This window comes from Balaenoptera musculus, chromosome 2 (genome assembly GCF_009873245.2).
Source record: "Balaenoptera musculus isolate JJ_BM4_2016_0621 chromosome 2, mBalMus1.pri.v3, whole genome shotgun sequence".
Classification (NCBI taxonomy): domain Eukaryota; kingdom Metazoa; phylum Chordata; class Mammalia; order Artiodactyla; family Balaenopteridae; genus Balaenoptera; species Balaenoptera musculus.
In genome coordinates this window covers 285,781-298,569 of record NC_045786.1, presented here as the reverse complement: position 1 = coordinate 298,569, position 12,789 = coordinate 285,781, and the positions used below count along the sequence as shown (strand labels likewise).

At 51.8% G+C, this 12,789-nt stretch overlaps 1 protein-coding gene across 4 annotated transcripts in view; it reads left to right on the top strand.

The window, feature by feature from the left end:
• Nucleotides 1-861: 861 nt before the first annotated feature.
• MKX (mohawk homeobox) overlaps nucleotides 862-12,789 on the top strand; it is a 93,346-nt gene continuing 81,418 nt past the window's right edge. For 2 of the 4 annotated variants that reach the window (XM_036841371.1, XM_036841374.1), the window contains exons 1-2: nucleotides 2,894-3,160; nucleotides 4,931-5,090. In XM_036841371.1, the coding sequence (XP_036697266.1) occupies nucleotides 2,973-3,160; nucleotides 4,931-5,090 (348 nt within the window). In that variant the 5' untranslated portion in view covers nucleotides 2,894-2,972. Of the gene's footprint in view, nucleotides 1,127-1,812; nucleotides 1,934-2,893; nucleotides 3,161-4,930; nucleotides 5,091-12,789 lie in introns of those variants that run through there. The other 2 variants (XM_036841373.1, XM_036841372.1) reach the window with 2 other exon arrangements.

The following is a 12,789-nucleotide window of genomic DNA, read 5'->3' as shown; positions in this document are numbered from 1 at the left end:
TGGCCCTGCCTGCACTCCCCGTCTCTCCCACACCTGGGTCGCCGTGGGTTGAGTACCTGGGCCCGCCTCGACCCCGCCTTGCCTCCCTCCTCTCCAGCGCTGGCTCTGGAAGGTGACTGCGTGCCTGGCTTGGAGACACCCAGGACCGCAGAAGCCCAGTGACACGAGAAAAGGGGCGCAAGCACCTTCCGCAACCCGTTCTCACGCGTTACGGGCACAAACCGAACTCTTAACTAACCTCCCTCCAGCTAACCGCGAGGGGGAAAAAGGGCGCGTCGCAGTGCCCCCTCCAGCCTAGCCACGCGTGGTGAAATTTCCGGCGCTCGGGGCGGCTAAGACACGGGATCCGCACCGCAGCCGCTCAGCTCCCAGAGCCCGCACCGGGCGCTGCTGCGGCTTCTGCAGTCGCTCCCCGAAGTGCGAAGGCCATCGCCCCTTTCGCCGCGCGCCTGCGAGGCCGGCGGCTCTGGGAGCCGCGCCCGGCTGCGGAGCACTCGGCGGGCCGGGGACTGCCCGGCGGCGCCGGCGGCGGCGGCTCCTCCGCGAGGGTTAACAGCGGTCCCCGCGGAGGCTTCCTCTCGCCGGCCCGGGAACGTGGATACCGCGACCGCAGGATGTTCGTCGGCTGGGCCGGGCAGTCAGGAAACATGAGAAGGCCTCGCTATTCCTGTTCCCGGGCCGCGCGCACCCGTTTGGGTAAATAAAGCCGCGACGCCGGCGGTGGCGGCGGTGAGCGCGCTGGAGCCCGCGCGGAGAACATGCGGCGGGGATGGGAGCGCGCCTAGCCTCGACGCGGGAGAGCCAGCCGCCCTGCCGCCGGCCGCGGGCCCCCCCGCCACCGGTACAGCCCGCGGTCGCCGCGTGCCGGCGCGGGGCCGCGGAAAGGGAGGCGCGCTACGGCTCCCGAGCCGCTCCTTCCCCCTGCTCCGCGCGCCTGGGCTCTCCCCGCCCTTCCCCCACCTCCCTCCGAGGCCCTTGGGGACGCGCCCGAGGGGGGGTGGGGGCGGCGGCCGAGGCTGGCCCGAGGGTCTGCGAGGAGCCGGGGAGCCCACCTGGTTCGCGGGCGTGGGGCGGGGCGGTTCCGCAGGGAGGGAGCTCCCCAAGGCACAGTGTGGAGTGAATCCGGGTAAGTGGGGAGCACGGGAGCCGAGAGGCGGCGTTGGGGACCGCGCGGGGACCCAGCTCCCGGCCCTTGGCCGCGCCTGCCGCCTGCAGACGCAGCCGCGCCGGGGTCTGCGGTTGCGACCTCGGCGTGGGCTTGGGACAGCGGGGAGGGTCCGCGTGGCAAGCTTCGCGGCGCAATGGCCGGGAAAACACGCCGTCGCCGACAGGAGAACAGGGCTGAGGTGGGGGCAGACAGCGGGGCTGGGAACGGGTTGCTTCACAAATAGAACAGCCTGAGCGCAAATCACCGAGCGCACGGAGTTAATAGGAAAAACAAGGCGCCTCCTGACGCCTCGAACGAGGGCTGCGAGCACGGACCGTTGCTCTCACGCCGCGGAGGCTGCACGGACGGCCCAGACACGTACCTGTCTGCGCGGGGCAGCTGGCAGAGGTCTGACTTCACCTCCCCGTGAGCACTGACGGGGGCCGTCGTTTAATCTCTGCGGTCACAGCTCTACACGTCGCGCGTGGCCGCTGCTGCGATGGCCGGAGGGCGGGGCGGGGGGCCTTGGCGAGCGTGGGCACCCGGCGTGGGTGCGGGGGGGTGGCGGCCCTCGCCGGGGCGGGGCTCGGTGAGGGGGCGCCGGCCGTGAGGCGGGGGCAGCTCGGAAGCAAAGCGAGCTGCCCCCCAGGCGCGAGGCGGGGAGGTAGGGCGGGTTGGGGCTGCTGCGCGCCTCCGGGTGGTCATCGGCTGCTCCGCGGCGGCGCGGACCGGCCCCCGACGCTCACGCGCGGTGGGCAGAGGCTCCGGGCCGTTGCGACCCGGGAGGTGAGCTGGCGGCTTTTCCCGACGGGGGCAGCCGCAGGCCCGGCGGTGCGCGGACCGCGGCGCCTCTTCCCGCTTCTTAACGCCTTTGCAACTTCTGAAATGGTTCTCCGAGACCCCAGAGAGGGGTGGGTGCGGAAGGACTCCGAGCTCGCGGCTCGCACCCGCGCTGCGGAAGAGGAGACAGCACTGGCCACCGGCTCTGGGGGCGAGGGGGGGCGGGGGGCCGGACCCAGCGCGTCCGGAGCGGGCTGCGGGGTGGTAGGAGACTCGGAGGGAGGGGAGAGCATGGTGCATTTGTCCCTGAGGCCACTTCACTTTCTAGCTCTGGAATCTGCTAACTTTCCTGCGCTCACCCCCACCCCAGGGGCTGTAGCCGGAAAAGGGACGCAGGGGTTTCAGCCAAACCATCCAGAAAGCATGCAAATCCCCGAAATCCGGGTGCGGCCTGGGACTCATTGACTGGGGCTTGCGAAAGCGGTTGTTCATGTTCCCTCCAGTCGTTCCTTTCTTCCAACCCCTCCTTACGACCCCGAGTGGGAGCTCTGAGAGGCTTTAGTCTTCCGTTTTGATTGAAGAACCCCGCGCGGCCCCGCGCCTGCCCTCCGCTTTCCGGAGCGGGCTTCATCCAGATTAAAACCAACTCAGGCAAAGCTCCTTGAGGAGTCACTTTGCTTCGCCCCCGCGGGTTAACTGTTGCCGGCTGAGATTCTTTGGGGGCTGGGTGGCCGGGGCTAAGAGGAGGGTGGGTACCTGCCCCGGGAGCGTGCGGGGGCGGGTGACGGGCGTTGCGGCGGAGCGGTGTAACGAGCCAGCGGGAGGCGGGGGTTCCCGCGTTCAGGTGCGGCGGCGCCGCTCCTGCCCTGGGCTCCGCAGCCCCGCGCCGCGGCCAGGTTCGGGGCTCGGGACGCTCAGGAGGGTGAGCGCTCTCGGCGAGTAATGTGCTGCATCTTTATCTCCTAGAACCCGAGCCCTGCGGAGCTCCCGGCGGCCCGGCCCCAAGGCGCTGCGGCCGCGCCGCGCGGCCCTGCCTGCGCGCGCCATGAACACCATCGTCTTCAACAAGCTCAGCGGCGCCGTGCTTTTTGAGGACCGCGGGGCTCCGGAGCGGGAGCGGGGCGGCAGGCCCTACGGCGGCGTCCTGGACAGTACGCACGCTCGCCCCGAGGTGGGCATTACGGACGGCGCGCCCCTCAAGGACAACCTGGGCCTGAGACACCGGAGGACCGGGTATGCGCACCCTCCCGGGGCCCCCGCCCGCTCCGGGAGAGGTGGGGGCGGTGAGAGGCGCGGGCGTGCTGGTGAAAACCGGGGCCTGCGCCTTAGGGCCCCCGACTTTTCCGGGAGGAGCGGTCTCCGCCTCCTGGGTTCGCGCATTCTCATTTTAAGGGAGTAGTTGCTCAAAGCGTGGGGGGTCCATTCGTCAGAAGAGCTCCAAAGAGCCTCGTTGGAAACTGAGGACACCTGAAACCGCCTCTTAGTCCTCAGATGCCCGGACCTGGGGGCGGGGGTTACGTGCCTCTCTCCCGACCGCGGGTGCGGACGCGCGGCCGTTGGGGAGGCAGAAAGGGCTGAGCGGGATGCACGGGCGCAGAGCAGGGCCAAGCAGTCGGGGCTCCCCCGGGGCTTCCCCCCCCTGCCCCCCAGGTCAGGCCAGCCCCGTAGGCTTGCCCCCTTGTGTCACGACAGGGCCTTGCATCGGCCAAGGTGTTGGGAAGGTCGGCCCTCCGCAGGATGCCCCGGACGCGCGCGCGCGCGCGGCTCGGCGGGGCCCGCCGCGAGCCCGGAGGGGGGGCGGGTGCCGCGGGCCTGTCGGGCCGGGTTTCGGTTTAGCGGCCTGAGGGGCTGCGGGGGTGGGGGTGGGGTGGGCGGGGGCGAGAGCTCGCGGGCCACCAGCGGCTCCGGCTGCGGAGGAGGGCCGTCTGTAGCCCGGCCACGTCCCGCGGCTCCGGGAGCGCCCCGCGGGGGGAGGGGCGGCCGTCCTGGCCGGTCCACCTGAAAGATTGCATCAGCTGCTTGTTGTGCGGCGTTGCTGGTTAGGGAAATAGAGATTAGGTTTCGTCAAAATGTTACTACCAGTCCTCACGGATGGAATTGCATTTCAAAGTGTTTAAAGAGGCAGAAGCCCCGGAGGCTGCGGCGCAGGCGCGCGAGCCTCGCGGAGTGGCTGGGCGCGCGGGCGGCGGCGCGGCGACACCTCGCGGAGCCGCTGGGGAGCGCAGCGCCGAGGCCCGGCTCCCGGCTGCTTCCCGCTCTTCCTCCTTGGAATATGCTTTTCCCGAGGTCTTTTTACTTTACCCGGTGGGACAGACCTTCCATACTTTGAAGCTCGCCCTTTTGTCGTGCAAAGCCCCCTACAGTGTTTTGGGTTTTGTCTTTTCTCTTTTTCGTGTGTGTTTTTGTTTTCGGTTCTGCATCTTTCCTCCACAAACCCCTTCTTGGAAAGCTTCCCCTTTACCCGAGGATCAAAGGGTACAGGGGAGAGCTTGAAGAGAACCAGGGCAGCGGGGCGGCCATCACCCCTTGCTTTGTTCCCAACGTCCAGTGGGCGACGGGAAGCCCCGAGCGGCGGGCATGAGTCCCTGAAAGAACATTCGAGAGCCGGCCGCAGCCACTACTCATCCCATGATGAGGGGCCAGGGCCCCTGGAGGGCGCGGTGCAGGCGGGCGAGGGACGGTGCCGGCCTTGCTGCGCAGGTCTGTGGCTTGAATAACAAAAGAGCTTCCTTCAAATCACCTAAACCTCTAACCTCTGGCTTCAGGATTTCCCCCTTTTCCGTATAAACCTGGCGGCCTTCGCCGCCCCACGCCCCTCCTGTGCCACCCGGGCCGGCCCCGCGCGCCCCGACCCTGTGCGGCTCCCACCCCTGCCTGGCCTCCGCGTCCGGGCGCGCGGGGCCGCGGTCGACGCGGGCTGAAGCGCGTGCGGACCCGGGGCCCCGGCGGGCGGCGCTCGGTCGGCGCGGCTCACCGGGAACCCCTCCTCTCCCGGTGTCCCAGGGCCCGGCAGAATGGCGGGAAGGTGAGGCACAAGCGGCAGGCCCTGCAGGACATGGCGCGGCCCCTCAAGCAGTGGCTGTACAAGCACCGCGACAATCCGTACCCCACCAAGACGGAGAAGATTCTCCTGGCGCTCGGCTCGCAGATGACGCTAGTGCAGGTAATCGGGGCCCACGAGCCCCGGCCCTCCCTCGCGAGGCTGAGCGGCGGCTCTGCTCCTCCGGCCGCTGGGCACGGGTGGGCCCGAGACCGGCCGTCCGGACGCTGCCGCCGCTCTGCCTGAGGCTGGTGCGGGGCGGGCCCAGGGCCGGAGCGGTGGTCTGGGGAGTTTCTGCGTCTCCGACCGTCTTCCGGAGGCTCGGCGCAGCAGGGGCCGTGAGGCGCTCGCGAAGGAGGGCCGGGCAAAGGCAAGCGCGGAGCTCTGAGAAGCGGTGCGGGCCATGCACGCGGCGGTGGCTCCAGCGGGCGCTGCCCCGCAGTGATTTGCGTCAGGGTCGCCCGAGGGCTCGTTAAAACACACGCTGCCGCCGCCCCCCACCCAGCCCGGAGTTCGCAGGAGGTCCTGGCCGGGGACGGTGCTTTGTGTTTCTAACACGTTCTTGGGGTGACGCGTAAGCTGCTGGCCGCGCACCACACTTTGAAAACCAGGCAGAAGGGCACCCCGCATTGGGGCCCCATGTTAAAGGTCAAGTTACAGGGTCCCTTTCAAGTTGACGGCTCCTGACAGAGCTAGTAGGTGGGCTGGGAGGGCCAGAAGCGGGTTTGGGAGGTTTTTCTCTCTTAATAGGAGGCACCCTGGGCCTTAGCTAGACTCCACGCGGCTTTGCTGGCGGCATCTTTGTCCTTGGGTTAAGGGGCAGATCTCAGATGGCGGGTACCTGGTCAAGTGCAGAGGGGCGGCCTAAGCGTGCTGCGTCTCTAGCGAGCAGGGCTGCTGTGCACAGGTTTCCCTCCGTGGCTGCATCGGATGCTGCAAAACCCGCTGAGGTCGAGCACGTGCTGTCAGCCTTTCGCAGGTGATGTAACCGAGGCAGGAGAAGGCTGTGTTGAGGGGTAGAGGTGGGCCTGGAAACGCCGCGGGTCCATACCACGTGCTCTGGCCGGCACACCAGTTTCCTTTCATAAATGCAGTGACGTGAACTTTCATGCGCGCAGGCAGAGCAGATTCACTCAGAGGAGAGGAGGAGCTACCTGAGCTGAGAAATCTCCTCCGTTGTAGTAGCGCCGCATCACTGCATTGGTGAAACTTTGGTCATTCCATGAAAGGGGTATAGTAAGTGAGAACCCCGAAGTAACAGGGAACGTTTAACTACTAGATAACATAAAAATTGCTTTCCAGAGTATTTAAGGTTGTCATTTTAGGAATTACTAGAAAGTTGGACGAAGCATGAAAATTGACTTGTACTCAGACTTATTAAAACTATAATATGCATTTTTCTGCTTATTTTCAGAATACAGTTGTAGAGAAAAACAGACATCTCTTCTGCTTTATATTAACAGGCAATAGTATTAATAGTGATTTGCTGCAGCACTGGAGGGGAAAATTAATTTAGTGTTCTTGGCTTAATATCTGTTTAACACAAAACTCTGAACTTTCAGTGATTTTCAAAAGTAGTTTTTAAATAAATAATTCCAACCAGAAAAACTTAAGAAAATAAATGCATACATTCAAATTTCACTTTAAACTGGTATGCTATTTATTTTCAAAATACACTGATTTATAGAGCTATTTGAATAGTTCACTCTGATGTCAACAGTAAAATATTAACTTATTGATTACGTATTTCCATGTTTAATACTTGCCATTCTTTCAGACAGAAAGCAACAAATGTTTATGACATATTCAGGACATTTTTAGCTATGAAAAGTATTATTTGTCATTAGCAGAGACATTTAAATTTTCACCTGCGGTAGTTTTTCTGAGTTGCAATACAAGTAGCTGTCATTCTAATACAGAATCAAATTATTCTCTGCCTGTAATGACAGTTCAAATACAAATAATTCTTTTTGCTTTAAGATCTTGGTAAGACTATTGCATTTTTCTAATTTACATGAAGTTTTTGTTCATGTAATGAACATCTTTCCCATTATATTTTCTCTCACACTAGTCTTCAGCAAATAAAAATGCACGCAAACATGTAAGTTTTAAATGGGACAAAGAAGGGTAATTATTTATAATGATAATTGATACCTATTTAATGATTTCCAAGTTTCATAATAAATGAAGTTGGTTTCTGGAACTTTAAAGTGATAAATGGAAAAAATCAAACGTGTAGAATAACCAAGGAACCCTTATATACCATTCAGGTTGGGTCCACCTCTTCTCCATTAGGCACAATGGAATGTCTATGTAAGAAAATATATATATATTTATGAATATAAGGGGTTTGTATAGGTCAGACATTTATTAAACATCCAAAGCAAATTCTGACTCTGTGGAAACCAAATAAATTATGTCAATACATTTCACTTCTGGAGGAAAAATATCAAGCTGTGATCTGAATAAAGCTTTTGAGCCCTGCAAATTAGACCCCTGTTTCATGAATCAGGTTCTCCCAGTGAATAAATTTCTCCTGTGGAGTCAGCCTTCTTGAGAAGAGTGATCATGTCTTATTCATCTTCATCCTTCCATTTCACCCCAGCCCAGTACTTTCCATATAGTAAACTCTTCATACATGTTTGCAGACTGAATAGGTTCTCACCGGGGAATACTACTGTAATCACCACGTGACTTCCCCAAACATATTGTGGAAAACTGGAGAATGTCTTGAAATCAGACTAAAATATTCTAGTTTTAAAATCCATCTCATTGTAGGGAATACACAGAGGGCAGCTCGTTAACTTTAATGGTACATGTTAGTTCTACAGAACAAGCATTTAACTCGCCACATTATTTTTAGCATATCTGGAAACATGTCATTTTATGTCAATAGACAAATATGGAGTGTTCCCCTTATTTCTAGCTCAGTCTCTATTTCTTGTTTATTATAATATCTCCTGTCTCTGCTTCTCATAATTTATGTTAATCAGTTGTCAGCATAATTATTTTATTCCTTAACTACAAAAGTGTCTTTATTTTTGAACATTTCTTTTACCCTTCATATTTCCCTTTTGGTTGTGTGTCAAGCTATCAAACCTTTCATAAGCAGTACTTCTGCCTTATTTTGCTACTCTGAAGGGTGTAAAATTTGGTCAGCAATCTCCATTAAGCCTGGAAACAGAATGCTGAAACTTTAATAAGGGCATTTTTTTAGGACCACAGAAGTTACTTTTTGTGATAAACAGAAGCTCTAAGGACGTTAATCAACACTGCATTTTGTTCATTCCTGAAAGATGAGGCAGAGAGAGGTATTTATGCAGCTTTCATTTTTTTTTCTACTCACTAGACTTAGCAACTTGTCTTAATTTACTATAACTGTTTGCATTATTAATCTGCCATCTTCCTACTAAGATATAAGCATTTTTATAAAATTAACAGGAAGATGATTTGTGTGTGTGTGTTTTCACTTTAACCAACCGAAATACTCCATTGTGCTTGGTTCCTATGACTGACCGTTGTTCAAACATTATAAAAATATACTCTCTACTCTCAAAATATAACCAGCTTCATTGTGGAATAACAGATATGCGATTGGGGTTTTGTGTTACTGTGGAATATGGAGCTTACCCAGGGAATAATTGCCCCTGAAGAAGTTTTTTAAAAGAAGGGCAGATGGGGGCTGTACCTGGTTTCAGTATTTCCCATTGTTTATGCGTATGTATTTAAAATATATTTGTTTTTTTCTGGATTATAATAGTGAAATGATGATTTTTTTTTCATGATCACATTACGGAGTGCAATGCAAGTGGAGTTTGAGACTACATTTTAGTGATTGGGTGTTAATGCTCCCTTTTCTTACAGTAGAAGTTTCCAATTCCTGTGCTACAGCCATGTACCATTTGGTTAAGTCTGCTGTGTTGCAAGATTTTGCCCCTGTGTTGACATAGCTTTTGCTTGGTATGGAGTGCTTCTGCTGAGACGTGTGTGTACTTATCAACTGCAAGGATTACGGCTACTGTTAAATATTCAACAAAATCTCAGATTGGTCCTTCTACGTTATTCTCAGTGTCAGACTACATGGTGTAGAAGTGAGGTGTTCGATATTTCAGTTGAATGACTGAATCTGCGTTGTTAATTCTGTGTGTTCAAAGGTGGACAGATGCCAGAGTATCCCCTTGGGTTTACTCTAAAGATTGCTCTGCCAATGTGATGAATGTAAACACTGCTGCGTAGGATGAAAGCTACTTAGCTTTCTCTTCCAGCTTCTAGATATTTGGTTCTCTAAGCTTTCGCTATAAAATGCAGTGTTTTTAAAGCTCTGAGTTTGACGTTAAAGTGCTGTTGCAGAACCTATCCTTGGTAAGGAGGCCTGTTTCATGTAAAATACAATTTCAGAAGAATTTGAATGATAACCTGAAGGAATCCATAGTAAGTTAAAGGTAGAAAATTTGAACTGGTGCTTTTACCTTCAGTGAAACAGATGGCGTTTACATCAATTCATCAGGAAAAAACTTGTGAGATGCTAGTCGTGCAGATTTGTTCACCAACTATTGTCTGCTGTTTGCATGACTTAACACAAGAAGATATTCAACACCCCAGACTATATCCAGCCCTTAGGTTGTACTGTAAATTGCTGATAATAAAACACTGGCAGAGTAAATGTATTAGTAGATTGGGTGCCGGTCAAACTTATGAAATCAGTTTAGAAATAGCCTGTTAGACACCACCAAACCTTTATGGAAAATCTTCTGATGTATAATTAATATACTCTGGTAAGAACTATGAGTATACAAAACGTAAAAAACGATACGACTCCTATATATGAAAAGCTAGTTAATGCCACCATGACATTTAAAGGTCCCTATTTTTGTATGTTAGAATTATAAGTATATTGATTTTTTTTTAAAATTTGAAGTCCATCGCGTTTTAATAAAAATATGAAGAGTTTCATAAGAATTGGATTTTACACTATGCGGTACTGTGTGTTGGTTGTATTAAGAGTTAAGGTCAGAGACTTCCCTGGCGGTCCAGTGGTTAAGACTTCGCCTTCCAGTGCAGGGGGTGCGGGTTCGATACCTGGTGGCGGAGCTAAGATCCCACAGGCCTCACGGCCACAAAACCGAAACATAAAACAGAAGCAATATTGTAACAAATTCAATAAAGACTTTAAAAAAAAGTGTTAAGGTCAGTTAAGATTTAAGATTAGCCTCTGAATTATATGATGTTTAGTAAAGAAAGTAACCAAAAAAGTTTGGGAGTTGGAGTCTAATAAATATAAGTGACATAGGCATGGGGGAAGTTGTCCTCTGTGTGCAAAAGGAACAGAGAAGGACATAAAACACCTCTCTGATTGCTGAAGAGAGTAGTGGTCAAGAGCAGAAGATAGGTTGGTACCAACTATAAAGGAGATGAATGAACACTTTTATAGGAGAGCGTGGACGACATTCACAGGTCTTAATCTTCAGAGTTGGCAAGGATGTCAGGAACCATGAAGTTCTGAAAAGATGAATGACTTATCTAAACTCACACAGCCTGTTTTTGGCTAAGTCAGAACAGGAAACCAGGTCTCTTTCCGTTATACCACAGTTAGAGGATGACAGGACATGCATGAGGATGTGAAGACGTTAAGTAAGTAATTAAATCATAATGGTGCGTCAACACTTGAGTTTGATGGTGGTTGTTAAGATCCAGTCAAGTGGATAGAATGGAAGATAGGGAAGTTCGAAAAAACACTGTTCTAAAATTCCCAGTTGGTACTAATGAGGACATGGACGAACATTTTGGCCATGACTTGGAGAATAGAGGGAGGTTTGAGAGGAAATGGACCAGGCATTTCATGCTTCCGTAGTGCAGGTTCACCCGTGTATCATAGTTAATCACGTATAGCTCTTCACTTCTAGTCCTTCGGTGTGTGCAGGGGACAGAGTTTATTCATTCCTAGCACTTAATACCATGGCTAAAGCACAGGAGCTCCTCAGTATGTGTTTGTTGAATGGATAGTCCCAGAAGTTGTCCGTTTGTAGAGGTTGGAGGAGACTGAGAATTTAAAGTCAGACTAAACCATAGTAAGAATAGCACAGCTTGGCAGGAAGAGGGGTTGGTGGAGTCTCAGGCTTCTGAAATGCCGTGCTAAGATATTACACCACTGCACGTAAATTTGAGGACAGTTATCATTGCTTAAGACACAAAGGGAGGTAACACTGAATGTATATTATATATGATATGGTTTGTGCATATATAAACTGGAGAACACTACCAGTTTTACCCATGGGGAAAAAAAAGAAAAAAATTATAGTTTTTTTTTTTTAATGTAGGATTCACCACAGGTTCATTCAAGAATTAAGGCTTGAGTAATGTGCAAAAGTTATGTATTCACAGTATAAATTTAAAAGAGAAAAGAAAAAAATTTCAGTGCAAGCATCACCACACAAACCATTAATATACTGCGGAGTCATGTTATGGAACAAATTGGTAGAGAAACGTAATCCTCTTTCCACTTTTCATCCTTTTAAAGGCAAATATTGGCCTTTCATGTTTTTAATATGTATATTCTGATGATAGGTTGATGTTTAAAAAGAAATGTCAAGTGCCATTTTAGCCTCTAGAAATCCAGTAGCACCTTAAACAAAAACAATGGAACTAACCTTGTTTTGCAGTGTTCATTTCTTTGCCATCACCTGTTTGGAAGCACTAGATTTTTAGCTTAAAGCTGGGCATAATTTGGCTTTTTTCTCTCTCTCTCTGCTTGTCTGATTGCTCTGTCTCTGACTGTTTTGCCAGCTCCTACCTCCTTAATTGCTGGAGGTTTCCAGGGTTTGGTCCTTGACCCTCTTTTCATTCTGTCTGCTCTCACAGCTTCAGCTCTAACCTCTGTGCATTTGACCCAAATCTGATCTTCCTTGCTCTTAGATCTCAGATGCCATTTTTATTTTCTTGCTGCACATTTCACCTGTATGCTTTTCTAGTACCTCAGACTAAACATTCCCAAACCAAACGCATCATTTCACCCTCAAACAATTCTACTTTCTTTCTCAAATTGGCACTATCTTCTCTTCTTAACACAAGTTTGATAACTCAAGGGTATCTCTTTCTTCCTTCTTCATTACCTACCACAGTGTCTCTGGAATTTGACTTATATTTGTTCCCGTGTCTTCTTTGTTGGAAACACACTTCCCTACCCATTATCCCTGACCTATTCCTTCAAAATCTAGCTTAAATTCTTCATGAAGTCTTGAGTCACATCAAAGTAACCCCTCCTTCCGTTGCACTCCTGTAACATTATATTTTAATGCGTCTTAAGCCATTTATCACATTCTTTCCTATATTAGTTATTTGTTTTTTTATTGAAGTAAGTTGGTTTACAATGTGTTAATTACTGCTGTACAGCAGTGATTCAGTTATACATATGTTATATTCTTTTTTCTTATGTTCTTTTCCATTACGGTTTATCACAGGATATTGCATATGGTTCCCTGTGCTCTACAGTAGGACCTTGTTGTTTATCCATCCTGTATATAAAAGCTCACATCTGCTAATCCCAAACTCCCACTCTATCCCTCCCCCAAACACCTCCCCCTTGGCAACCACCAGTCTGTTCCCCATGTCTGTGATTCTGTTTCTGTTTCATAGTTAGGTTCATTTGTGTCATATTTTGGATTCCACATATAAGTGATATCATATGGTATTTGTCTTTCTTTTTCTGACGTACTTCACTTAGTATGATAATCTCTAGGTCCATCATGTTGCTGCAAATGGCATTATTTGATTCTTTTTTATGGCTGAGTAATATTCCATTGTATATATGTACCACATCTTCTTT